The sequence below is a fragment of the Drechmeria coniospora genome, chromosome 03, assembly GCF_001625195.1.
Source record: "Drechmeria coniospora strain ARSEF 6962 chromosome 03, whole genome shotgun sequence".
NCBI lineage: Eukaryota > Fungi > Ascomycota > Sordariomycetes > Hypocreales > Ophiocordycipitaceae > Drechmeria > Drechmeria coniospora.
This window is the reverse complement of record NC_054391.1, coordinates 7580391-7607775: the sequence shown is the minus strand read 5'-3', so window position 1 is coordinate 7607775 and position 27385 is coordinate 7580391. Positions and strand designations below refer to the sequence as shown.

Sequence of the window (27385 nt, the reverse complement as noted above, 5' to 3'; positions counted from 1 at the left end):
TACGTGTGCCCAGATAGACATGGGGGGATGTGATAACATCTAGGGTTCTCCTCAAACCTGGTCCTCCACCAACCACTTGTGCTTGTGCTTGATTGTATTATTGGTCCACGATCAGCTGACTGGTTGTGCATGCCACCTGCCGACTTCTTCTCGGTCTATTCTCTGGCATACTGGTAGGATTGTATACCAACTCTGCTCGCAAAATCGTCCACTAGCCACGAGGGAGGGTGATGATGATTGGGGAGTGCTGGGTACGTGCTCGACGGGCTATTACCTCTACATTGTAGCAGGTGCCAGTACTTGTGTTTACTGTGTGTATGAACACACATGTGCATGCATACATGTGCAATGTCAGGTGCAGGCCTGGCATTAGGTCGGCTTCTGGAACGGCCATGGCATTCTAGCGCTGAGACAAGAGGGTGAGGAGTTGTGGCTGATTAGCTTGGCAGTGAGCTGCTCTCATCTGATTCACTCGCAAGGTGGGTAGACACAGTCATCGCACCCACTTCGTTGGTAGGTAGGTATCTAGGCACTTATCAACTTGCCAGCATGTAATCTGCCGAGAGGTACTGTAGGCTGGCAGCAGGTCACTGGTTCGTAGGTGGCAGATCGGCGAAGGAACCAAATCGCTCACGAATACGACTGCTTGATCCCCCCAGCAGCGAGCCGATGGTGGCGTCGGCGGGTACGTGACCGGTGACTCGAACACACAGACGAGCAACACGATGGTGGCCGAAAAGGGCAGGTAAGAAAGAGAAAGAAGATGCTTGGAATGCTGGATCGAAGCACACTCGAGGACTGCGGTTGGTGGCCAATCGAGACATGGCATGGATTCTCCGGAGTGCGGTGCACAAGCAGGGCTTAGCTACTGGTAAATGTACAAGTCCTTTCGACGTTACGTAGTTGTACTTTGCCTAAATGTCGGGGCCGGGTGGGGTGGCAAGTCACGAGATGGCAGCAAAGAGTGGGAGGGTATTGTTACCTAATACTTGGAGGAGGAGATGCGGAACTGGGACAGACGCGGGTACTACAGAAGGGGGCTACCGAGAGCATGTTCAAGTACAACACCACCTAAATACAGGTTACAGTACTTCGTACAAGTACTGTGAGTACACAAACAGGAGCTCGTACGCAAATGCACGTCACTGGCGAGAATCAGGTTCGGATGGAACATACTGTACGGCCAACGAGAACATACGACCAACGGGAACATACGGCCTACCGAACGGACTATGACTAGCAGACGGAGTATCCAGCAGCGCCGCACGTGCTACTAGCAGCTGGATGCTGCATGTAAGATGGTCACAGAGGCAGGGCCGTATGCAGGCAAAGGCCCGGCCTGCGGTTTGAACGGACCACGGCCACCCCCACCCAACCCCCCTCCCTCCCTCCGTTTCAACGTTGCATATTGGAACGGGAAAGGATGGATGCCAAGATCTCGGCAGCCCTGGTCGTCGGAGGAGCAGAATCGCAATCGCGCCAGGGGCATCGAGCTGCCGTTCGTTCGTGCTGTTCGGGGACGTGCGCGCGAGTACTCTGGCCGGTGCAAGTGCGGGCCTGTGTACTTGTCACGACTCCGGATGACGCCTCGAGTTCTCGACTCTCGCAGCCTGCCGTGGATCCACACGGGGTATTGTTTGATGTGATCGGTCAAGGTGAGGCTGAGGGCAACGACCGCATTGAGGCTTGAGCGCACGTATCACGTACATGCTAGCATGTAATACGTACGAGGCGCCAACCGGCAGCAGCAGCAGCAGGCTGGAGAATTTTGCTCCATTGCATGCATTACCGCAGGTGCACTCCGTACATGCGCGAGCAGCAAGCTGCTGCTGAGGAGGTAGCATTGGAGGTGTCATTTCTCCCGCCCCACCCCCCGAGATATGTGGGTGACGACGGCATTTACCCCAAATGCCAAACGGTCAAGCAAGCAAGCGGATGCTGACTTCTGGAAACGCCTCCATCTACTACCAAACACCTAGCCGTTTGAAGAGAGATTCGTCTCTTCCTTTTGCATGCTCTTGTCAAGACCCAGACGACCAAATGACGATGGAATGGATGCTTCGCAGCGCAGGAGTATCCTCGTCGTAGCCGGAGGGTACCCGGACCTGTCGTCCGACATGCTGCCAACGCCGCGTACAAGCGCTCCCTTCCTCGAAGCATGCATCTACTTTCCTTCTGGGGAAGCCAAGGTGGTGGGCATTGGGTCAGGCGGGATCGAATGGGAGACAGAGAGGACTAGTTAGGCAGGCGGTGACAGCTGGTCACCTTGACCAACGGTCGACGACCACCAACAAGGGAAACAAGACGAATGCATCTTGCCAGGATCGCCGCTGGTTGCGTCGCTTCTCCTGGCGCTCTGTGAGGAGGAGAGCTACAGGAACCGGACAGAAGAGGCCGAGCACAAGTAGATAGACACATGGGTGGATACTGGCATACGACAAGGCAAGGGCGCCCAGTGCAGTTATGGAGTTTGTGAGCACCGAGGGAAGTGCAAGTGTCTACTGGGTATCTTCGTCGACCATGCTTCGTACAGAACTGTACTCGGTGCATGGAAGTACGGAGTACAGGTATTGTCCGAAAGTGCACATGCAGCCAAGTACGGGGTGCTGTGTCCGTACTCCGTACATGCACTATTAATACATGTATGTGTTTCTCGCCAATCTCACTCGAGAGGCTCGGGGCGGAAAGGGGGTGGTCCTTGCAAGACGGAGACCCGACCATTTCCAGTCATCCTGCCGCCGCCAAAGGCCGACTGCCTGCTGACGCGCCGGATGATATGATGGCCTCGCCGGCAGGTCATTGGGCGAGGGAAGATGCAACCCGGCAAGTAGGGTGGGTACGTGTCTACCTTGCATCCGCGCCCAGTGTGCCGAGTGCATGTGCACGCGCATGTAATGTCAGGGTGGTGGCAGGTGGCCAAGTACGTGCTCGTACTCCTAGGAATACTCGTAGCAGTTGTCGTTCCTCCGTAGCACCGCTCACCTGGCAGTTATTTGTGCAAATGCATGCACATGTCCCATAAGTATGTTAGTATGTTGTTACGCATTGCTGTACTGTAGATGCAGTCACTAGACAAAAGTGACGATGTAATTTTTGGTTGCCCTACCTCTACTCAGTGAATCGACACTTTTGTCTCCCCACTATACTTACCAAACTGTGCGGCACATGTACAGTAATTACTCCGTACATGCACAGTGCTCTTAGCCTCCCCCACTACCCGCCAACGACCGAGGCACAAGTCCCGCCGTCCAAGACATGCGCTACGGAGTATTATTATTACTCTACTGTAAGTACTTCTTACTCCATACAAGTACACTTATTACACCTACCTACTTACCTAGTACCTACTTACCTAGTACCTACTTACCTAGTACCTACTGTACATACTGTACCTACATGTACTTGCTATTATTACTACTTACTTACCTTGTAATACTCCGTACTCCGTACTTACTTAGTGTGGGAACGCGATCGCGCCCACTCAGGTCTTGTGTCATCGTGTCTGCCTCGCCTCATCCTGCCTCTTCTCGTGGGGAGTTCGGGTCGCATGCGTAAAATGCAAGTCAGTGCCGAGGTGGGAGTAGATGGGTGGCACCTTAGGACGTGGGCACACGTACGGCGAGACAAGTGCTTGTGAGAGGTACCAAGTGCGAAGCACTGCACGCACGTCCAAGCAGGCGCCTTAGGTGTCCAATCTGCCTGGGAAAAGAGGCCAACGTTCTGAAGTGGTCAGTCCTTCGTTGGCGGTTGCTTCGAACTCGGCTCGCACTTCTTTGTGCGCATATGCATCTCGGTGGCATCGCCGCTTTTCAATTGAGACCGGGCCTGGAGATGAAACAGAAAAAAAAACATCATGTCGAGACACTTGTCCAGCCTCGTTCGCAGCAGCATCACCACCACCTCCACCACCACCGCACGAATCGAGGCCTACCAACACACCCACCATCACGGCCACCATCATACCCCACCAATGCCCAATGCCCAAACCCCAAACCCCAATCCATGCTTGGCCCTGCACCTGGGGTAGTGGGACGGGCCTGCCTATGAGTGCAAAGTACGAGGAAAAGGATGGGCGCATGCATGCTGCGCATACATCATGTACATGTGCGAGTACTCCGTAGAGCACCTTCGTTCTCGTGCTCCGATACATACACTCCGGCCCTATATACAGTACAAGCAAATAGGCGTGAATAATTAAGTACTCCGTACTGCATAGTGCACATATATATACAAGTACGAGTACGGAGTACTCCGTACTTTGCACATCGTTCGTATCGTTGGCTGTTCGTGAGCATCCATGCTGTACACTCCCCACCTCCTTCCGCTTCGTTTCGAGCACCCCCCCCCCCCCCCTCCCCCATCCTCACTCGCTTCTCCTCTCCTCTCGACTCAATCGACAATCTCTCCCCAGGCAACCGCTTCCCCCAGAACCAGCACCCGATCCTGTGTCATCCCGGGCCTGGGGCTGGTTCAACCGTCCGCGATGTGTCCACCCCCCCGCACACCCCAAACCCCATCCTCCCATGCTTCCACTGCCTGCATCCAGGTCCCCGGGGTCTTGTCTCTGGCCCCAATCGCACGTGTGGCCTCCGAACCGCGGCCAGAAGGCCTGCTCTCTGCTTTAAGAAGGGCTCTTCTCCTACCCAGTCCGTCAGCTCCTCATCCCATGCCTCGTCCCTCACCTCCTCCCTTTCATCCCCTTCACGGCCTGCCTGCGCACTTCCCTGCTGTCTTGGAAGCAGCTTCCGCCCATCATGTCGTCCAAAGACGAGCCCCTGGCTAACGAAAAGGGCAATGAAAGCACCATCGCCGGCACCAGCCAAGTCCTTCCCAGTAGTCAAGTCCAGGAACCCCACGCCGATTGGGCGACCCGAAATGGCCTGAACCTCGAGTCCTTCAAGCCGATGCACTATGGCCGCGGCTTCGTCGAGCTGGAGCGCCCCATGAAGGCTCGTCATCTCCAGATGATCGCCATCGGTGGCTCCATCGGTGCTGGTTTCTTCGTCGGCTCCGGCTCTGCTCTGCGCAAGGGGGTACGTGCTTCTGAATTGTCGCCCTTCCGATCCAGGTTTCATGAACGGACTAAGCCTGACCGACTCTTGTTGCAGGGACCCGGCTTTCTATTCATCGATTTTCTCATCATCGGCATCATGATGTTCAACGTCGGTAAGCAGTAGCCATCGTCTCTATCCACGAGATACCGTCGAGCGCCCCCCCCACTGATGAATGCCATGCCGCAGTATACGCCTTGGGCGAGCTCGCCATTCTCTATCCCGTCTCCGGTGGCTTCTACACCTATTCAACTCGCTTTATTGATCCATCCTGGGGTTTCGCCATGGGATGGAACTACGTCTTCCAGTGGGCCATCGTCCTCCCTCTCGAACTAACGGTCTGCGGCATAACGATCCAATACTGGAACTCGGAAATATCCGTCGGCGTATGGGTAGCTGTCTTCCTTGCCCTCATCATCATCATCAACGTCTTCGGTGCTCTTGGCTATGCAGAAGAGGAATTCTGGGCGTCGACGTTCAAACTAATTGCCACTGTCGTCTTCATGATCATCTGCCTAGTCCTCGTCTGTGGCGGAGGGCCCTCGAGCGGTCAGTATAACGAGTATTGGGGTGCCCGCTACTGGTACGACCCGGGCGCCTTTCAGAATGGCTTCAAGGGCTTCTGTTCCGTCTTCGTCACCGCCGCTTTCTCCTTCTCCGGAACCGAGCTGGTTGGTCTTGCCGCTGCCGAGTCCAGCAATCCCGTCAGGGCACTCCCCGGCGCCATCAAGCAGGTCTTTTGGCGTATTACAGTCTTCTACATCCTCGGCCTCTTCTTCGTCGGCCTTCTCATCCGCAGCGACGATCCCGCCCTTCTTTCCGATAACGCGTATGCTGATGTCAAGGCGTCGCCCTTTGTCCTGGTTGGCAAGTACGCTGGCCTCAAGGGATTCGACCACTTCATGAATCTCGTCATCCTCGTTTCCGTTCTGTCCATTGGCGTTTCCGGCGTCTACGGCGGCTCGCGAACCCTGACGGCCCTTGCTCAGCAAGGCTATGCGCCCAAGATTTTTACCTACATTGACAAGTCGGGCCGCCCTCTTCCCTCTGTCCTGATCATCATCATCTTCGGTCTCCTGGGCTTTGTCAATCTCAATACGTCGGGCCCTGTTGTGTTTGACTGGCTGCTGGCCTTGTCCGGTCTTGCCGCCCTGTTCACATGGGGCTCCATCTGCCTTGCCCACATTCGCTTCCGCAAGGCTTGGAAGTACCACGGCCACACTCTCGACGAGATCCCCTTCAAGGCCATCGGCGGTGTCTACGGTTCCTGGCTTGGCCTGGCTCTTTGCGTTCTCGTCTTGATTGCACAGGTACGGACTCCACCGTTCGACTCCTCGTCTCCATACCCACTCGTCGACGATGCTAACCCGTCCTGCGTCACCATAGTTTTACACTGCCATTGCAGCTCCTATTGGCAAGGAAGGCTTGGGTACCGTCGAGTCTTTCTTCAAGTCGTACCTCGCATTCCCGGTCGTTATTTTGTTCTGGATCATCGGTTATGCCTGGAAGCGTACGGGCTGGCTCCGAACTGCCCAGATGGACGTGGACACGGGTCGCCGTGAGCTCGACTGGGATGAGATTCGGGCGTACCGAGAGACAGTTGCTTCGTGGCCGGCGTGGCGACGTATCTTGCATCACACCATGTAACGGAGTGGGCATGGCCAGTTTGGAGTGGTCAACCGGCACCAGCACGCCGTGTTCGAACCCGCCCTCGCTGTGTATATCATTTTTACCTACTTAAGAACCCTCGTGAGAAAGGGGGTGAAGGCGTGCTCAGCAACGCAGAACAAAATAATCTACTTTCTTCCCATCTACCTGGCACAGTGGACATACAAGAGATAGGACTCTTCTTGGCATTGCAGTCCTTCCAGTCTCGCGGGTGTCCATCGCACCTGGAAAGGTGACCCATCCGTCTGCGGGAGTTGCGCCGATCGACGTATCTGGTAGTTACTTTTCAACAGCGCCCTTGGGAGTGTCGACCTCCAATGCCTAGCAGAAGCTTCAAATATTGTCGGGGAATATTTCATTTTAATCTCGCCGATCGTAATCAAACTCGAGGTCCTGCTAGGGAAGCCACTAAGGTCCAAGTTCCAGGGCTTGGTTCGACATGAAGAGTCGGCTTGAAATGAAAAATGTTGGCTTGACAACAGAAACGTCTCTCTATTTGTAGCCGGTGCTTGCGGCAAGATATCCCACTCAAAACCGGTGAGATTCCTCCTGCCGAGGCGAATTCCACGCTATCATCCTTGTTCCATCCGCTTGCGAGAATCAAATTCATCATTTATATCCGACCCAGTAGTACCCTGAAATAAGCAAAGTTTGACAAGCCAAAACCTCCTTCCAAGTGCGCTGCATCAATTGGCTCTTGCTGCGTTTGCAGTGATGGGGGAGCTTCGAATTCAAATCCGAACACGCTCCGATCCCTTAGCCAACTGTATTCCAGAAAGCATTAGACTACTAGGGGTTGAAAGCAGTTCCTATTCGGTACAGCTACCAAGGGAATGAGAAATCGGCCAGCAAGGGCCCCGATTTTCGCCCCGGGTGGTAGTGCTATCATCCTGAGTGCCCAGCTGCGTGTGCGCCCATCGCAAATGACCGGGGTGCCCGCACTGTCCAACGGCTCGCCGTCGAACGCCCCGTCACTAGCTCACCATCTTCACGCAACGAGTCAACAGCCGGAAAGCAAAAGCAGGGAACGCATGAAGAAGTAACTCGGGGTATCAAAGATGAATGTAGGTGCGTTGAAGAATATGTGCGGAATGAAGGTGAGGGAGGGTCGGTGGGGGGTAATGGCTGTCCGTTTGGTTGAAGGAGCATCGACAAGTCGCTCGACGGCAAGCACGTGGGGTTTTTGGCGACAAGATCATCATCACCCTAGCGCCGGCGTGGGGGTCTGGCCCCCGCGATCACGGGACATCCACGCAAATAGGTCGGTCCGCGAGCTTCCGGCCCCTGACGTCGGCGTTGGAGGCTCCCCTTCTCGTCGCGAAGAGCTCTCCCGGGGTTCGAGAAGCAGGCTCTTGCGATAGTACGAGACCTGAACCTTCCCTTGGTCACCATCGCGAACTCGTCGGATCTGAGCCGTCAGCCAGTCCTGCATGTCGGGGACCTCCATTAGCCGATATGGAATCTGGAAGCGTTGCAGCTCGCCAATGATCTTGGCGGTGCGGGAATGCTTGTCGAAGTTGACGACTGTCAGACCTCCAGCCGCCTCCTCGTCCGACTGGGCACAGAGTGACATTTGCTTCGTGGCAGGGTTGCCAATGTCGACAAAGGTGAGGTCGGTGAGGTACATGCCGAGAAAGGGGAGGCACGGAGGAACGTGGTCATGAAGCCGGGCCCGTAGCACCTTGTTGTTCTGGGATGGCTCCACGATTTCCTGGAGGTTCCGCAGCATCTCTTTGCGCTTGGGTGAAATGACATCCCATGTCTTGCGCAGACGGCTGATGGTGCTGCTGTTCAGGCTGCAGATGATGGCCATTAAACCGTCATAGTTGTGAAGCTCGAGGCACTGGTGCGCGATCTTGATCCATTGCTTGATGACGGCGGCACGCTTCTTGATCTCGCAGTACTGAAGGATCGTATCGGCAACCAGGTTGGACAGGTCCGTCGACATGGATGACATGGCCTTGACGTGCGGTGCCTCCGCGCCGCCGTTCTTCATCCACTGCGAAGCAAGCAACTCTTGGGGGAGGATTGAGCAAAAGATGCCCATCTGCTTGATGGTAAGCTGACGCGCCAGCTCGACAGACTCAAAGTCAAGAATCGTCGGCATGGTGCCGCCAGTCTTGAACGCAGCCAGAAAGTGCTGCTGACTCTTTGAGATGGCCGGCTGGGGCAGCGGCGCATCCGCCGGCACGTACTGGGCGATTGCTGTATTCGTCTTGCCCATGGAGGAGACTAGTCTGGGCACGAGCGAGCCGTCTCCCGAAACGCGTCTTGCCAGCTCCAGGAGCCGGTTGCCCGCCGAAGCCCGAACGGAAGCGAGCTTGAATTCGGCGAAGGGGATGATGAGCTTCAGAGCCTCCCGGTCAGTCTGGTCCCTCCAGTGAGACTCGAGCCAGCCCTTGAATGAATTGTAGACTCTCAGGCGGACGGGTACCGACATGTGAGGGGAGTCGGCCACATAGTCGAAGCGGTCGATGAGGGCTTCCGTGAGGCGAAGAGGCGTGCAAAAGAGCCGAAAGGTGAGGTAGAACGTCGAGACGAACGCGGCATCGGGCGTGGACTCGTGCGTTGTAAGTCGCTCCACCAACGCCGGCAGAGACCCCCCCACGACCTGGCCTTCCTTGTTGAACATGAGCTCGTGCGCAAAAGTCTTCTCGAGCAGTCTCATCTCCACCTCGTCAGCCTCGTCCCCGTGCGAGGAGTTTCCGGGAGCGCCGAGCTCCGACACGGACGGTTGGTCGCGGCATGTCGGCACGTGGTCCGGCGTTGTGGCCCGAGTCGAGGTTTGCGACATGAGGCTGGCCTCGGAATCCCGGCTGAGGTACGTGGCGGTGCTTCCAGCACTCGAGGCCGCAACGGAATCGAATCGAGAGCTGTGCATGTCCGACTCATTCTTGGAGTGCTCGGCTGAACTGCGATCAAACAGGCGGGACGCCGTCGAGAGCTCGGGGAGCGTGGGCATTGCGGGTCGGACGGAGGAGACGGAGGAAGCCGCGCTCGAGTTGTTGTCGTCGTTGAACGACGCGGACCGGGAGGATTCTGGGGAGGTGCACCGCCAAAGCTGCTGATCCGTCGGGATGCTAATTCGTGGAACCTGGGGTAGCGGCTTGTCGACTGCACGGCCAGCAGGCCGAGTGGCAGGGGCCGTGGACGTGTCGCAGGCCGGAAGCGATCGGGCATCCTTGCAGGCGGCATTCGACGGGCCCGTGATGGACGGGGATCTCAGCGGCTCATCCGCCACATCCAAGATGCTTAGATCAACGTCGAGCACGCTGTCCCCGACCTCGAACTCGAAGTCTCCGACGCGCTCAATGGCCGCCTTCGTCTTCGCGACACACTCGCCGGCAGTTCGTACACAATCCGTGGCGGCCGCGAGTAAGCAGCTGTTGTCTTGCGGCATGATGATGTCCGTGCCCTCGCTCGCTGCGTTGGCCAAGGTGTCGCGAGCCGTGAACACCAAAGTCTGGATGCGCTCAAACATGGCCATCCGAACCTGGCTGATGGCGGCCGAGCTGGAACTGTTGTAGCTGCCCACGCCATCGATGACGGCCAAAAGGTCACCACCCGACGTGGCGGACTGCTTGATGGCGGTGGCGAGCTCGGATCGCGAATGGAACTGCAGGTGCAGTCGGCCGATGAAGGATCCCAGGTGCGAGAGAAAGCGGTCGTGGTTGCAGTTGAGACGTTCCGACACCAGATGTTGCGGTCTTGACAAGGGCGACGGTCCGGCCAGCGACAGCCGATGTGCCATGCCCGTGGAGAGGCGGTGGACATGATTCAGACTCCCCTGGGACAGCCTTTTCTGGCTTGCACTCCCTTGCGGACTCGTGACGGATGCGTTGAGCGACGACATACGCTTGTTCCAAGGTTTGGAGGGAATGGCCGTCACGTCGCTCGGCTCGGACTTGGCGCCGGTGCCACCGCCGTTCCCGGGTGCTGCGCAGGGTCCAACCTCAGCGGCATTCCCGTGCTCGAGCCGGTCGAATGTCAAACGTTCCGCGGGGGGCGTGGGAGGGATATACGACTCCTCCGCCACGGTAGCCAGAACGGCAAGCGCGGCCAGGCCACGGCCGCTCCTTTCGTCCTCCAGCATGTCAAGAAAGTGAACACCTTTGATGACGATCTTGAACGCCTTGAGGATCATTTCGTCGATGATATCATTCACGCCTTCACGCTGCCGAACGGCTCCCCTCTGGTAATCCTGCAGGCGCTTGGACGTTTTGACAAGCGACGACAGTTCTGAGAGCAGAGATTTTCGGCCTCTTCGGAGTCTCTCGCTCCGCTGAACAACGGGCGACTCTCTGTTCAGGCAGTTGCTGCGTTCCTGGGGAGCGCGCGAGGTCCGTTAGTTCGTGCCCGGGCCGGCGCACGCCAGGGAGGGCGGGAAAGTACGTACCAAGAGGAAGCGGACTCCGGCGACGATGCCCTTCATGAACTCCTGGTTTCTGAACATCTCGTTGTCGTTGACCGATGTGCTCCTCAAAAGGTCCCAGAAGTTGAGCAGCGCCTTGAGGAGGCTCCGCATCTCGTCGGGTTCATAGGCGTCGCAGTAGTTGGTGGGTAGCCACCCTCGGGCCCCCGTCGCCAGCAGGGTTCCGTCGGCCCATCCGTTGGTGTGGACGGAATGGATGAGGACGACGTCTCCCTCCTCCAACGGGAGCGTAACACTCGAATCGGTCATGGCATAGCTGGGGTTGAACGAGTAGAAGGCCCTCAAAAAGTTGTGAAAGTCCGGCGGCGCCTGAGAATGCGGCGATGCGTCCAGGTCCTCCGAGGAGCCGTTCGGGGTAGCCGGAGGAGTCATGTGGGATTGTAGGTAGAGGTTGACGGGGTCATGCGGGACGCAGGAGCCATCGACGACGTTGTCGGCGTGGTGCGTCTTTTGCGATGCCGGCGACTCGGCGCCAATATTCGCCTTGGTGGGACAGTCGGTCAACATGATGATTGCTGTCGGCCGCCGCTTCCTTCAGGATCATCGGATGATGGCCTCGCAGTGACCCTGGCGGCTCCCGAACAACGGCCCGCCACGGGAGGGGGGAGCTTTAGGGTGAATCGAACGACCAGAGCAGTGCGACTGGGAGAGGGTATGTTATGCCGGGTTCGAGCTAATCGGCACCAAGGGGATAGGCCGGCGGATGGCAAAATATCGACAGATAGGTAGGTTCGTTATGGCGAGGAGCTTTGCCAGCAGCTAAACTAGCCGTCGTCGGCGGACTGCAGGCCGAGACGTATGGCGGACGGTGTCAATGGGAGTTCTGCGTCGTGTCTGGAAGGCGACATTCGTCATCAGCCCATGCAAGTAGCGCGTCCTGCATGTTGTGGCAAGAGGCATCGAGCCGCGTCTGGAATGGGGGGCAGAGGAATGCACATGATGCGAGCCGTCCTCGCTCCAGCCGACGATGGTCACAGCCATCGTCCGCACACACTCAACTCGCAAGCAACGGGGAAGCGGAAGATTGGACGGCGCAATTGGACAGGCGAGCGATCGAGGGGGAGACTCACGAATCCGCAGCATGCAAGCTCACATCCGCCGAGCGCGAGCTGGCCGATCCCGGGTCTCGAGATGCAGCGGTTGCAGATTTCCGCTTGTGCCCGACATACGACGGCGCAGGTGAGCAGGAAGGTGACCACTGCGTTGGCGCCGGTTCCGCGGGTATTGGCACTTTGCAGGCAAGGTACCTGCTATTACCAGCTCATAGCCCGATACCACCGCAGGCTGGTACAGTACTTGCAGATTCTTGCAGGAGCAGAAGCAGTCGGGGAAAGGGAGGTGGCATTGAACAAGGCGAAAAATCCACCGGCCAGATGCTCGGTCGTCTTGTCTTGTCGGGCTTGGCCGTCAATGGGTGAAGCTAGAAACGTAAATTGGCTGAAAGGGCAAAGTCGAGAGGAAAGAACGGGAAACAGTCCAACCGGTCAGATGGCAATAATACCTGTCGACCCTTGACGAGTGAGTACTTGTAGAGCAGCAAGTACGGAGTACAAGTAAGTAACAATGCATGTAAGTAAGTACTGTAGACCAGACCATCACCACACGCTTTCGAGCAGCTCTGCGCACTTGTACTGCAAGTACATGCAAGTAAGTACATGTAGTTGTACGTACCTGACATACATGTACTTGTCTGCCCCAAGCACGGACCAGGCGCCAGGGGAGGGCGACAGGGGACCGGGATGTGTCCCGTCTGTCATTTGCGGGTCTAAGGCTACACACCGACTGGCAAGGTGAGCCCGTACCCTGCACCTGCACATGCACAGTACAGCTACAAAGCAGTACTTAGCGGACAAAGTAGGTGGGTGTAATTAGTTGTGTACGAGGAAGGTACAGTACGACATACGTACATGGACGAAGCACATGTACAGAGTACTTACAGGCACACTTACAACTGCAAGTACACTTACAAGTAGTTGTACGTTCGTTCTCATGCTCCGGACGCAGCAAAGTTGTACGCGTACAGCACAACTACATGCAGGTGCCCAACAACAATCGCAACTGCTTGCACAGTGCACAGGTAGCACACTCGTACTGGGAAGGGGAGCCAGCCATTCCCGCTAGTCAGGCACACAACACATGACATGTACCGAGGTCGAAGGCCTGGGTACCTAGTATTAGTTACGGGACCTATTACTACTTCCTTACTCAGTACCTAGGTACTAATATAAGTACAGTCAGTATGTGCGGTACGTAGTACCCCTACCACCAAAAGTGTCGATGGGTAAACGCATACAGGTACTTACACTTGTTTGTGCATGACAGTAATACAACACCTGCGGATAGTTGTACCAGTACTCCGTGAGGTGCAATCACAACAATTCCAAAGTGCCTTGATACCAAGTGGCAATTATCGCTGCACTGTGCTCCCTGCCCCGTACGAACTGCCGTTATGATTTCTACAGTGCCATATATCGGAATGGGATGATCATGGACCGAGTACGGAGTACAGTGCGGTACGCGTACTGGCACATGCACTGATATGTACTTGGGTCACTTACGGAGTACTTACTTACTAGGTAGTACAGGACACTTCAGCAGAGCATACTTACGCGAGCCAAATGGAATCCCGGGACGGCAAGGCTTCGACTGGCGGCCTTGGCCACTGTGTAAGTAAGTAGGTACGAGAGGAGTACGGAGTACTCCGTACATAACACCGTATTAGGTCGGACCACATACTTGTCCATACTTGTACATGTACAGCTGTGTAGATGCATTTTCACGGGCATAGTTGTAGCTAGTCGAGTCTTGACAACGAGGAGCACTACTTGGTCTTGCATGCAAGTGTTCGAATTCCATGCTTGGTGCAGTTGCTACCACGTGTACCATCCCGTACCCGGACATGCAAGTGCGTGTGTGCGGCTACTTACGAGGGTGGTGTACTTACACGCGAACTTAAGTAGGCACCTCGTACTAAAATTCCGCCCATCCACCTGTCTTGGTCGTCACAGGCGGAGGCAGGGAGGCAGGAGACCCCACCATGGACGGTTAACCACGGACGGCGAGGAAGGGGGCCATGGTCGTTTCGATTTGGTACTAGGGAAGTACTGTACTGTAATTAAATAAGTACTTGCATGGCAGTGCAAGTGCCTCGTACCTGTTCGATAGGTAGGCAACATGCCCCTTGGCACTTTGCCGTATTAATTAATGTGCTTCTGAGTACGGAGTACGGAGTAGTCTATAAGTGGCACTAGGTACATATGGAGGAGTGTGGCGGGAACAAATTTGCTGGACGTATTGAATACCAGGAGTCCAGTTTTGAGCTGCGTTATGTACTGTGCCTTGCTTGGAATTGCCAAGCCGAACGTTCGATGAGTTGAAAATGCAAACCCCTACACCTGCGAGCATTCGCAGGAGCAACGTACGTTGCATACATTGACAAGTTGCATGTAGAGAGGTACACGCAAACGTATGCGGTATAGTGGCGCTCGTTCATTATCAACACTCGTACATGCAGTGTCCAGACGGATCGATCGGTTGCGACTGAATTGTTCGTGAATGCACAGAGTACGGCGCAGCATTCCATCACACCAACGACCACTCACCATCCACCACGGCAACAACCTGCATACACTTTTGGTGCACACCTACATACACACAAGTGTTGCAATGTGTGCCACGTGTACAACAGCTCCAGAGTGCAGCCAGAGGCACTACCGACGACTAGTACGCACAGCACTCTCCCTACAAGTAAAGATGAGGTTTTTTTTTTCTTCTTTTCTTTTCACCAACCGCGCCATGACTGCTCCGAAGAGTGCACCTATATGCGGAGTACTCCGCACTCGGATCATGACCACTGTTAACCGATCTATCCAATGTACGCCGTACCTACTTACGCACTAATGTAGTTCGCACATCAGGACGGCAATGTACTTGCATGGCGGCACTCATGACACCAACGAATGAATGTTCCTGTGCACCCGTGGATTCAGTGCAGTAGGTGAAGGGCGCTTTCTACCCACACGCCACTACCCATCGGGCCATCGAGCTCTGTGGCATTTCATGTGCCGATGCATGCTGGTCATCAATACGTCAGTTAGCACCTACCAACACAGAGTACATTCTCTTGCTTGTGCACAGTGACGAGTGGCTCTGTAGGTACGTGGACACTTTTGTTCGTGCATGTAAAGGCGTCGATGGATTGGCCAGTCTGCGAAGGACGGGATGATGCCCTGAACCGCGAGGTCGGTTGGAGCTGGGGTCTCGAATGCTGACGGCCCGGCAGAGTGCCGAGACGAACCCACCACGCACCGCACGGTGGCGGCACGCAGCCACCATCTCCTGGCCCCTCCTCTCCTCACACCCTAGGACCGAACACCTTGACTACCAGGTAGGTACTAAGTAGGTACTCCGAGCACGCAGACAGACACATGTACCTAGTTGTAGGTATACAGTACCTAAGTAAATGTATGGAGGAAGTACGTATTACAGTACAGCAAGTAATATACAACTCCATGTACGGAGTACTACATGTAGTAATGGCAGATGCCGCACACTTACAGGTGCATTGCGAGTGCCAAGTGAGTGAGTGCTTGTGCTCTGTGCCTGGGCACGACTCCGTACAAACGCACGTACTTTACGGAGTGCAGTACGTGTTTCGCACATGCATTTACATGCCATATCATCAGTGCCCGTTTGTATGCGCAAATTTACCTTGCCACTGCATCACGGTGCTCGGGGTCGGTAACTTCAGGCCGTACGAATTACCGGACCGACGTTTCTTCCTTCCATACCTAGGTATTCAGACACGACCATGTGTCCATGTACGCGTACCATTACAGCCATACTGCTGCGCAAGCTGTGCAGGCTGGGAGTAGATGTACTTTGGGCCACGCATATGTGCTGTGCAGTGCTAGCAGGAAGGTGCCTGGGCACCCAATTACTGTACACCTAACTTGCTCTATTGGCACGAGAGGGGCAGCACCCGATAGCCACCAGTACTTGGTATTATTAGGGCAGATGAGTAGTACGGAGCCATCATATAATAGCTCAGGGCCTGATTTGGTACAAGAGGTTCCTGGTGCCCATCCCAAGTGCGAGAAGGGCGCACGAGTGGTACAGGCGGTGCCCAGAACTTGGCCACCTCTTCGACGCGGGGTGCTCGCTGACCACTATGGAGTACTGGTGTGCCATGCACTCGTACTTGGGTACTTTGCCCTCCATCCTCGCCAAGACTACGGGCTGAAGGTGTGCTGTACTTGCACGTGCAGTGGGTGCAAGGACCTACCTGTATTACGTACTGTACCTTAGTAGTACTTACTGTACTCTCTTGTCGATCACTCTACAGTACTGTACCTATGTAGTCCTAGGTACTACTAGGTACCTAGTAGTAATTACGGAGTACGTACTAGTAGTGCATGTGCATGTACTATACTCCGTACTGTAAGTACTGTGTGCTAGGTAGCCAAACCGGTGCGACGGCGCTAATAACGGATCCTCGCAGCCCTGCCTGTCGGGTGCCTAGGCCCCTTGCCGACCTCTAGTCAGTGAAGCGCCCCGTTACCTGTAGGGCAATCCAGAAGACGAATGTGCTAGGTTTCCTGGCCTCCATTCTTCGGTTGCGTCTTCGTCAGGGAGACTCCGTCAGGGAGAGGAGAGCAAGTGCATCCATGCCCTTCAGCGTCGCTCCGTCCGTCTCAGGCACGATTGCCTGTGCCAGTGCATGTTCAGGATTGCTGGTGGTTTCCCTCCCCTCACCTCGCTCACGCCCCCCGTGCATAACAAGTACGCATCATTCCGTCGCAATGCCGAGTCCTCCGCAGCAGCCCGCAGGAGATCTCAAGGTAGCGGGAACGACCAGACACGTTGGGCTTGACGACGACGAGATGAATGTCCTGTTGCATCAGCCCTCCTCCCCAGAGCAACCCTTTCTCCCCCCAAGCCTAGTTCTCCAGATGCGCTGCTACGCCACGGCATTTACTTGTACTACCTGCTCCGTCGTAGGCGCTGTATTGCCCCGTTGTGCCGACACCGTGATCTGCTGGCTGATCCGATCAGACAAGCTGCGTGGGAAGTGCCTAGCATTTCTAGGTGACCTGGGTTGCTTTGCATAGCACCCTATTGAGAAGTCCGTACTCTAATAGTATGTACATGTACTTGAGTAAATCATTACACCCAACTCCAGGATTTCCTAGTGTCCCATGTTCGCAGTACAGCAAGTACTCTTATGAGCTTACTATATAGGTCCGTGTCTGTTGCAATACTTGTTCTTGTACTCCATACTCCGTACTTAAGCACCTACTTACATGCAAGTAAGTACGCCTACTCCGTACATTACCTGTCGGAACATTCACTTGATACGAGTGACCCGGTAATACTTACAAGCTGGTTCCTGATCTGGTTCTGAACATGTACAGTAGAGTCTAACAGGGACGCTACTTGTGCTTACTACTATGGTAGTGCCTAGTACCTAAGTACTAAGGTTTACTTGTATCCCTAGTTTAGTACCTTGCGGAGTACATGTACTGCCAAACAGGGATGAAAAGTGGTGCTGTGTGATTAGTGCAAAAGCAACCGATATACAGTACCTACAACCTACTTGTAGTACTCCGTACATGTACAAATTAATATTAGTACCCTGATGTCTTGGGAAGCAAAATGCCTTCGTACAGAGCTATTATTACCGTATTGTTTTTTAAAAAAAAAAAATCTGCATGGCCAACCTGGCCTGTGCGCGCATACAGACTACAGTGCATCAAGAAAGTACGGCCTACCAAGATGTCAGCTGTTATAGTTGATAGCAGAAAGTGTATCTGGCTGGAGCCCCTACAAGTAGGTACCTCGGTACCTGATGGAGTAGTCGTGCTATCAAGTTGAAGGCCCCGGCATGATCGCTGTACTGTAAGTACTGCTGTTCTCGTGGCGTATGGAGTGCAGTAGGTGTACTTGTTTGTGCAGCTTACAAGTAATACTTGCTCGAACGTGTACTTACTTACATGTAATGTAATAAATACCTTGTGCCTTAGAGGTACTAGGTACCTATCACACACCAGATTGCAAGTCAGCAAGTCCGCACAAATACATGGTGCTATTATCAGGACGTCGACATTCAAGTGCCACAGTACAAGTACATGCACAAGTGTAGGCAAGTTTTACGGAGAACTGGCAATTACTTACAAGTACGGAGTAGCTTACTCGGTACCTTGGTATTATTATTGCTTGCACCGTCTCTACCACTTTCTCGGATGCAATGGGGCTCGAACCGCAGCTGTACAGAATACATGCAAGTACTTGTCCTCCGTACAAGCACAAATTTGAAGTACCCCAGCAGCTGCACTCCATACCTAGTACCTACTGTAGTAGGTACTAGGTACGTGCCTGTGGTACTCCTGCTCCGTAAGTACTTCCCTCGAGCAATGCCACCCCTACATCATCGACACTTCATGTTGGGTTTGTGCGTTCATGGTGCTACCACATCTGCCGCTAGGCGCCGTCCCTGCGCCGTGCCGTCGTCGGGCAGCCATGCGGAGCGGACAGGGCCAGCCGTCACCAGATATTGGTTCACCAATCATCCAGCACCAGGCCGAACAAATTCCCGCCTCGCCGGTGATTTCGTCAACCACGCACCCGCAATACGGTACAGAGCAAACCCCCATCCACCCCGGGAGCAGGCGCCCCGAATGCCACCGGGGCCGTCGCGGTGTTCAACCTGCCCTATGAGCCCCCGGCGAGGTATTCCGCACCAGTTCGTTTACATGTACGGAGTACGGAGGGTACAGATACGGGCCCCGTACTCCATACAGCTCGCATCGACTAATGAGCCGGTGAGACATGTCAGCTTCGGCTTGCCAACAGCGCAATCCGCCTCTGGTCAGTGGGACGGTGACGTTTTGTTTTTGGAAACGCCTCTAGCCCGTGGTGCCGTTGACACCGAGCTGAGACAAGCTGGGACCTACTACTTATGAATGTCGATCGTGCATGAGCGAGCGCATGGCCGAAGATCGTACAAGTACGTGGTGTATCTGCTGATGCCTTGACATTTCCGGATCTCGGACCAGACCAGCATCTACTCGTTCGGGCTGATGATCTATCGAGTAAAGCCGAGATCGAAGTGTATCCATCGGCTGGAGGACTCTGCCACGCTTTGCCCGACGTCTACCTTTGTCTTCGCGGTTCCGGGCAGGCAGATTGCATGAAGCGTATCTGCATGTCGTGTACGGAGTACGGAGCATGCGTGTACGTACAAGCCAGGCACGCGATGGGAATACAGCGCAAGTAGGTGGGTGGCTCGGCATTGAACCCCATCACACGGTGACGGAGCAATTCACCGTCAGCACTGCACATGGATTGTATACCAGTGCAATGACCACACGTCATGCATGCATGCGGCCAAGTGGACATTTCCAGGCCTACCCATCCATGTGTGGTACCTGTGCTAGGCGTGTGCGCATCATGTCCCGTCCGTGACGGCGGAGAGTGCGCGCTGCTCAACACAGCACGGCTTAGCATCAATCCAATGTCGCCTATGCCGCCATCGACCTCGGCCATCTTGAGCCACAGCCATCGGTCCATTCAATGCTCGATTGACACTCTGAACGTACGGGTCGGCACTTGCTGCACCATTCGCACAAACGACGCAGATTGGCATCCAGTACTCCGTACGTCCTCCCCGATTTTCCGCCCGAGACTTGCGCAAGCGTATATCTCTACTCGGATACTTGGTACCCCTAGCAGTGCGTCAAGAAATACTCTTGGGTCGCCATAGGGGACCAAGTGCAGCGGGCGGTAGGTACTTGATGTGTACGCGTAGTCTGTCACGTTTGACTTGCCCCATCACACGTCGTCACATTCGTCCAACTCCATCACGCACCCTCCATCCATTGATGAAATGTCATATTTCGGCCTGCAGGGCTGGTTTCCATTGACTTTCGAGGCCGCCGAGTGATGGATGGCAAAGAGCGCGTCAGGTCGGCCCAATCAATGCTCGTCGAGGCCCCTTTGCTTCGCCGATGAGTGATCAGACGAGTACCTCCGGATCTGGCCATCTGTGCCCTATCGTGCCCTACCTCATTGGGCTGTCCGTGACAACTGTCCGCCGCTGATTATCACCAATCTCCCCCTAACCTTCTTGGCCCATCATCGAACCGGCGGATACGAACCCGGCCGTGGTGGGCATAGTTGTACAATACATGCACTCACCACGGCACGCGCCTGAGGGACGTTCCGACGGGAGACTCGCAGAGCAAACGAGAGGGTCCCTACCCCCCCCGAAGCTGCGCTGTGCCAGGCGTTCTTGGGGGAACCGCCGAAGCTCCTGCCAGACCAACCACCATTCGCTTCGCTGCTCGGAGCAGGGAGCAGGGGATTCCGCACAGTCCTCGCCATTTTGGTATAATATCCTGCGAGGCTGGAGTGCAACCTTGCGTCTTTTCATTCCTCGACGGCCTGCCGGCATCTCTATCTGCGACCAGGATCTCCGCTAGGAATTATCGTGCCGATCAAATGAAGTCCGTACCCTATATTGAGAGCAGCCAGTAGGCCATGCGACGGAAGCCTTTCACCGTGGAAACGTGCACTTGAAGCTCATCCGGGATGCTGGATGAGGCCCGTATCTCTAAGTCGGAAACGATCAGGGAAGCCGCATGGCATCGTCGGTTGGATGCCATTGTACATGAGCACGATCCCGAGAGCACACTTCATCCTCGATGTCCGTGATGCGAGCTTGTGCACGGAGTACTGTTGGTCCCGATGAGTAGTAGACCTTCGATTCACATTCATCCCTACGGACATGCACAAGTACACTGTACTCGTGGTACCTGTGCTGGGACAACTCGTTCTCGTACCTGCTGCGTAGTGCTCCGTGGTGGTGAGCGCAGGCAGATGTGGACCGGGACCAAGGTATCATCCACCTGCATGCGGTGGCGTGCTGTTGCATCTCGAACCTTGGTCAAGTCGAGCCACGAGCATGTACATATATTTGCTTCCAGGCCTCGTCGCGCAAATTCTCTTCGTCCACTTGCCGGGATGCGTTCCCAACCCGTCCCGAGTATGGTACGCCATCCGGATTTTTGGCCATCGACCTGGCCACTCGAGCTCACAAGTCGAACGAACACTGAAATACGTCGTTTATGAATCAAAGATATCATTGATGATTTCATAAATATTATTTTCCATGTAAGCTAACGAATGAATGCGCAGTGCCGACAGCATGATGGCGTTCGCCGCATTGACTTCTCCAGTCGCATCACCTAACCAGCGAACAGTACCGACAGCACGTGACCGGTCAAATCGGTGACCACCTGTCAGTGACCAACATTACTTACACTCCATCCTTCCGACCCGTATCCTGAGCTCGGCCTCCTGCTGGCCTCTCTCCGTCTGAGGCCTTTGGCGTTTCTCTTCTTCGTCCTACGGTCCATGGAGGCGTCACCACTCACGCGGCAGTCTCCGCCCGAGGTCTTCACCCCCAAGATTGTTCAGCTGTACTCGTCGCTCTTCAAGGTTTGCTTGTGCCCTGCCCTCCCCGTGCCGGCATCGCCTCCCACCCTTGCGCATGCCGACTAATGGTGTTCCATCCCCAAGGTACGCCTTCCGCGAGACGGCAGCTCGCCGCGGCTAATCGTCGACGGTTATACAGGACGACGAAGATGGCGACAAGTCGGACGGTTTCTGGACCGAGTTTTTCCTGCTCCGACCAGATCGACCAGCGCTGCAGACCATACTGAACGAAACCATCCCCTCTGACGTCCTGCTGCTCGATAGTCACACCAGAGACCTCTTCTCTCGCGCAATCGATACCATCAAAGCGGGCCAAGGTCTTGCCCCTCTGCATGCCCTTGATGTACATCACTCCCTTCCTCCGGGCCCATGTCGCCCGTCCGCAAGATGAACGAAGTCTTTGCTTACCCAGCCCAGACCCTGACAACCTTTCTCTCCTGCTTGCTGTCCAAAAAGTACCCCCATCCTAGCTCCGACATCATCTCCGTGCTGGCCGGGCTCGACCACATCGACACTGTCTTTACGGATTTTGTCAGCACCGTGGATGACATAATTCGCAATGGGGCGGACTGTAAGCGACGAGTTGCCTCTCTGTCGGTTTATCGTTCACACTAACGGACGGCGCAGTTGAACTGCGGCAAAAAGCCATCGACGTGCTCCTGGCCGTGACCTCTGGCGCCTACCAGACGACGCTCCTCACCTACCTGATCCAGAAAGATCTATTTCCTTCGCTCATCAAGGTACCATGCCCCCCTCCGCCCCCCGCGGCGGCCCAGTCCTGGGCATTTCTCTGACAATGGCATGGCGCAGTTCATCCACGAGTCGGAGTCGCCCGGCCACATCTTGGGAGCCTTCACACTCGTCGGCCTCTTGGCGAATTACAACAAGTTTGAATTCCAAAACCCCTATCAGCTGCGACTCAACGACTTTGTCAAGGAGTCTACCATCCAGAAGATAATCCAGTGCGTCGGAGACACTTGCCAGGCCTTGCGATCCGACTACGTCGCTGTTCAGGATGATGTCCCGGAAGGGTGGTCACTCAGCAACACGCTAAGCATGGTCGGCCTCGGTGCCGTTGTTCCGGGGCAGAAAAGGGCCGAGAAGAAGGTCGTCCACGATGCAGAGACGGCGAAGAAACTCCTTAGCAGCTTGTGAGTGGAGCGCAGGACTGTCGCCTCGTGCCGCGCCATTGTTCGCTGACATGGTCAGTCAGACCGGGAGAGAATGCGGCCGTTCTGGTGGCGACGTATGACTTTGGCCACGCAAACAAGCTCTTCTGCTTCAACCTCGTCACCATGGCGCCGGCTGAAAAGGGAAAGGAGCGGCCCGTGTCGAGCTTCGTTTCCCTCACGTCGTACCTGCTGCAGCATGCCCATCTCTCGCATCGTAGCGCCCACTACGCGCACCTGAACCTCATGGTTTTTCGCCTCCTGGTGGAGGATCCCGTCGTGTGCAAGAAGATGTGCAGCGACGAATCAAAGGGCACAGTGCGCCTCTGCCGACAACGGAAGCCCTTTCTGCCGCACGTCAAAGGGGAGCGAGTCTTGGCCACCTGTCTCCTCGACAGCATGATTGGTGGCATTAGCCACAACCTGAGGCGGCGTCTGGATGTCGGCCTTTACAATCTATGCGTCGGAATCATGCTGCGCATCATCTCGTACCTCTCACGCTCCCGGACGCGGCTCGACTACCACTGGTCCGAGTTTTTCCGCTCCCTCCTGTCGTTGATTCGGTTCCTCACGACGTACACGGCGGACCTCAAGGGTCTGCCGCAGATAGATACACTCCTCGACCACGTCGTCAACCTTCTTGCGCTGTCCCTTTCCGCCGGCGAAGCATTTCTGCCGACGCCGGCCGCGTACGACGATCTCTTCTACAAGGTGGTCGAGTGCGGCGACGTGCTCACCAAGTTCAGGGATAATTACGGCTTGCAAAAGCGTAAGAACAGCTCGATAGACACGCTCATCAGCGTCAGCACCCACTACAAGCAGATGCTCACGTCCAATGGTGGCTCCACCAAGAAGGCTAGCAACCTGACGACCTTTCAGGTTGTCGAGGTCATCAAGCAGGGCTATGAGACGCTGAGCATTCAAGCCAAGGAAGGGCTCGACACGTGGGATAGATTCCGCGAGGCGGATGAAAGAACGTTGCTGAAGAAGATGGCGAGGACGTCGGTCGGTGATGTGAGGGTCATGGTGGAGCGGAGCGGCAAGCTCAATACCTAAACACCGGCAATTGTGCACATCGTTGTGTGTTGAGCCGCCCTTGTCCCGTATCGTTTGCTCTCTCTGTTGGCAAGGACGGAAGTAAGTGTGCGCTCGTCAAGCTTCGGCAAGGGCAATAGAATGAGAATTGCCGTGCTGCGTGATGGTGGTTCTCGTCGCACGTTTGATGTGCGAGTACATACTGACAAAGGAACATGGCGGTATGCTTTCACACAGCTTCCTGTAAGCATTCTTCTTGCACACGTATAGGTACAAGTAAGCAGGAAGCTAGCCACAAGCTGTACTGTAAAACCCTTTGCGTTTCCACCTCCACGTTGGCGAGCCAAGGAGACACTATACATTCATCCGCAAGTACTTACATGTTCTTGACTTGTACGGAGTACACTTGTGCTGTAGCCTGTGCACCTCCGAATGTGCAATAGGTACAAGTAGTTGTAGGCGGTATTGTTAATACTCGATGCGTACTGTATGATACCTGCGCGGCCATCCGTTTTGAAGCAACCGTCGACGAGCCGTCCTTAGGCTCTTGATTATTCCAAGCCAAAATTAATTTTGGCCATCAAAGCCTCCGCTGTTCCTCGGCGAAGAGCCGAGTACTTACTTAGGCACGAGATATTGCGAATCGTAATTACGACGTTCGTCCCGGTTCGGGTCGCCGCAACAGCTGACCAACCCACTTGTCCCGATTGGCTCGGCGGATGGGCCTTTCCTGTCCCGTTAGCCGCCACTCCCACCCGCACTTACCGCACGCAAGTACATCTACAGTACAGCGCTCACACGGTACATCGTTGGCGACTCTTCCGCACTACATTTGCGTGCCTCCGTGCCTCTGCCTGCGTTGCGTTTCATGCGGCCTTGACCGCCATCAACCCGTCACTGCTCTTGTCCAAACGACCACTGCCGACGTCATTCTGCCCATGATCGCAAGATGAACGCTGCCTCCCTTTCCGTGACTCAAGTCGCTCTGCGACACAGTCGTCGCTATTTTCTATGGCCCTTGTCGGCACCACACCTCGCCTCGGCATCATACCACTCCTACCCATTACCCACCAGCACCTCGACATCCCTTCCTCAGCACGACATTACCGAGAGACCTATAGTGCAGCCAGAAGCTCCGCCGAGAACCCACAAGACGCTGTCCTCATTCAAGCACACCCGCGCTGCCCCAGGAACGACGTCAACCCTCACACCACCTTCAAAGTCAATCGAGGCTGCCACTCCGTCGTCGACGCCCAAGGCTGATACGCGATTGCGACCGAAGCTTCGCCCACGGAAGGCGGCGATGAAGCTCACGCCAGCCGCAGTCGAGCAGCTGCGGACGCTGCTGGACCAACCCGAACCGAAGCTCATCAAGGTCGGCGTACGAAACCGTGGCTGCAGCGGGCTCGCATACCACCTGGAATACGTCGACCAACCCGGTGCATTTGACGAGACGGTGGAACAGGATGGAGTCAAGGTGCTCATCGACAGCCGAGCCCTGTTCAGCATCCTCGGCAGCGAGATGGACTGGGCCGAGGACAAACTCAACCAGCGATTTGTCTTCAAGAACCCCAACATAAGTATGTGAGCGCTGCTTCCCGAATCAAGGCGGTCTGCTGACCATTTCGCAGAGGAGCAATGCGGCTGTGGCGAATCTTTCATGGTCTGAGCCGAGTTCAACCAAATGCCCAGACCCGGGCGAGGGCAAGCCTTCCCTGACAAGGTTCCCGCCTGGCATGGGTTGTACATGTATGATGACGACGATCAACGACACCCAAGCGAAAGAAAGCGCCGGCGAATGGTGAAAACGGACTTGTTTCAGATCATGACGTATATTTCATGTGCGCGAGACGATTTTGCGTTGGAGGCGAAGCCCCCGCTGCTGGCCGTTTTCCCCCGCCGTTGACTCTGCTTTGGTAAATTTATTTTTGGCTTCACGTATTAATTACATAGCACCCGCGTGACCTGGCAAGGGTCTCTGGATGGGTACTTTCGCCGAGCAGCGGCCTTCATCCCCTTTGGCATGCGACTGGCGTTGTATTAGAAAGGCGTACCTAAGTGCTTATCATGTTCATACCACTCCGCATTAAACACCGTCACTCGAGTTCGCCTCCTGTGTTCATTGCTTGCACTTTCCTCACCTAGAGCTTCTATGCGTACATACTTGTGTGCCTATGAAGTCCAGTTTCTTAGTTGGCGACTGTCGAACTCTAACGCTGGCTTTGCATGCGTGTGCACGTGACTTGGCGTAGATGTGTTGCTCTTGATGTTGCCAATCCGCGTCACCAAGATAATTTGAAAGCGCGAGTAGCTTTGCCACAGTTCATGCTGCAACTGTTCTGTTCCTCTTCATGAGCAGCAAACACACAGCACGGTGTTCATATTTCTTGAGAGGCCAACGAGGAGACGCAGGCAACGATGCAAAAGTAAGAACAGTCCCGTGATTTGCATGGCAACTCGTCCTTTACACTTGTCCTTTCCTTTACACGACCCTGCATCGATACCGCCGAGCACCTCCCCGAGATTGGTTGACTTGTATGTTCTATTCGAACGGCCAACCCCCCCAATCGTCATCAAACCCTGGTTGAGAAATGGCCACCAGCAACGATAAGCGCAACCCACAAGCCGACGTTCCGGCGATGGCACGGGCACGAGCGCGAGCATCAGCACGAACACCGAAAGCGCTTGCTATGAAGAAGCCTTTGACCACCGTCACCGCCGCATCCAGAGGCAAAAATGTGCACGAGGACATGAAGCCTCAGCTCCGACTTATCGCTGCCTCCGGCCGAACGCCCTTTGAGAAGCGCGTCTGGACTGCTCTCTGCAGCATTCCTAGAGGGCATGTCACGACCTACGGCCTGCTGTCCACCTACTTGGGCTCCTCGCCGCGCGCCGTCGGTAACGCGCTGCGACGCAACCCCTTTGCCCCGGAAGTGCCCTGTCATCGTGTTGTCGCCACGGGTATGACGCTGGGGGGCTTCAAAGGCCAGCGACCGCGAAACGGGGAGGGCATCACGATAGATGAGAAGAGAGACCTGCTGAGACGGGAGGGCGTACGATTTGACGACAAGGGCAGGGTCTTGGGCACGCCCTGGGTGGCATGGGACAGATTGGACTGATGCCGTTTGAGACTCGAAGCTTTCCTCCTACCCCATTCGCAGTATCCGTACTATGGTGGGATGCAACCTAGCTGAAGCACTCTGTAGTTGGTGAGTGTGAAACTTGGTATATAGGAACAGAGTGCATTGACTCGTAAGAGCCGGGACTTGCACAGGAAGCGCCGTGCTCACTTCACATCCGTCTAAGCAGGCGTCTTGTAAGTGATTGCCAATTCCGTACGAACTGTATGAAAAAGCTGGAACGGCAGGGGCATGCGGTGATATATAAATGACAAGCGTAGGATGATACTATGTCACGTTCTTGGCGGATAGATTGCTTTCGCTCGTCTCCGTTTGTTGTTGGGTCTACGGTTGACCCTGAGACAAGTCACATCATAAGTGGCAATGAGCCATCTAGGCAAGGGGAATTCCATTCAA

The 27385-nt window shown here is 55.2% G+C and overlaps 5 protein-coding genes across 5 annotated transcripts; 4 read left to right on the top strand and 1 right to left on the bottom strand.

The window, feature by feature from the left end:
* Window positions 1-4754: 4754 nt before the first annotated feature.
* Window positions 4755-6698, top strand: DCS_07846 (Amino-acid permease inda1; the record flags this gene model as incomplete). The annotated part of the gene is made up of 4 exons (XM_040805129.1): window positions 4755-5033; window positions 5109-5166; window positions 5241-6361; window positions 6438-6698. 4 exons carry the CDS (start codon window positions 4755-4757, stop codon window positions 6696-6698), a joined length of 1719 nt encoding a protein of 572 aa, XP_040655233.1.
* Window positions 6699-7920: 1222 nt separating this feature from the next.
* Window positions 7921-11658, bottom strand: DCS_07845 (Ras guanine-nucleotide exchange protein; the record flags this gene model as incomplete). The annotated part of the gene is made up of 2 exons (XM_040805128.1): window positions 7921-11043; window positions 11116-11658. 2 exons carry the CDS (start codon window positions 11656-11658, stop codon window positions 7921-7923), a joined length of 3666 nt encoding a protein of 1221 aa, XP_040655232.1.
* A 9906-nt stretch (window positions 11659-21564) lies between these two features.
* Window positions 21565-23870, top strand: DCS_07844 (uncharacterized protein; the record flags this gene model as incomplete). Its single annotated transcript, XM_040805127.1, has 6 exons — window positions 21565-21648; window positions 21785-21988; window positions 22063-22216; window positions 22273-22385; window positions 22456-22796; window positions 22859-23870. The coding sequence occupies 6 exons, from the start codon at window positions 21565-21567 to the stop codon at window positions 23868-23870; spliced, it is 1908 nt and encodes a 635-aa protein (XP_040655231.1).
* A 928-nt stretch (window positions 23871-24798) lies between these two features.
* DCS_07843 (iron sulfur assembly protein 1) lies at window positions 24799-25518 on the top strand (the record flags this gene model as incomplete). The annotated part of the gene is made up of 2 exons (XM_040805126.1): window positions 24799-25429; window positions 25481-25518. 2 exons carry the CDS (start codon window positions 24799-24801, stop codon window positions 25516-25518), a joined length of 669 nt encoding a protein of 222 aa, XP_040655230.1.
* A 922-nt stretch (window positions 25519-26440) lies between these two features.
* On the top strand, window positions 26441-26968 carry DCS_07842 (RING-2-like protein; the record flags this gene model as incomplete). The annotated part of the gene is made up of 1 exon (XM_040805125.1): window positions 26441-26968. The coding sequence occupies one exon, from the start codon at window positions 26441-26443 to the stop codon at window positions 26966-26968; it is 528 nt and encodes a 175-aa protein (XP_040655229.1).
* Window positions 26969-27385: the final 417 nt, after the last annotated feature.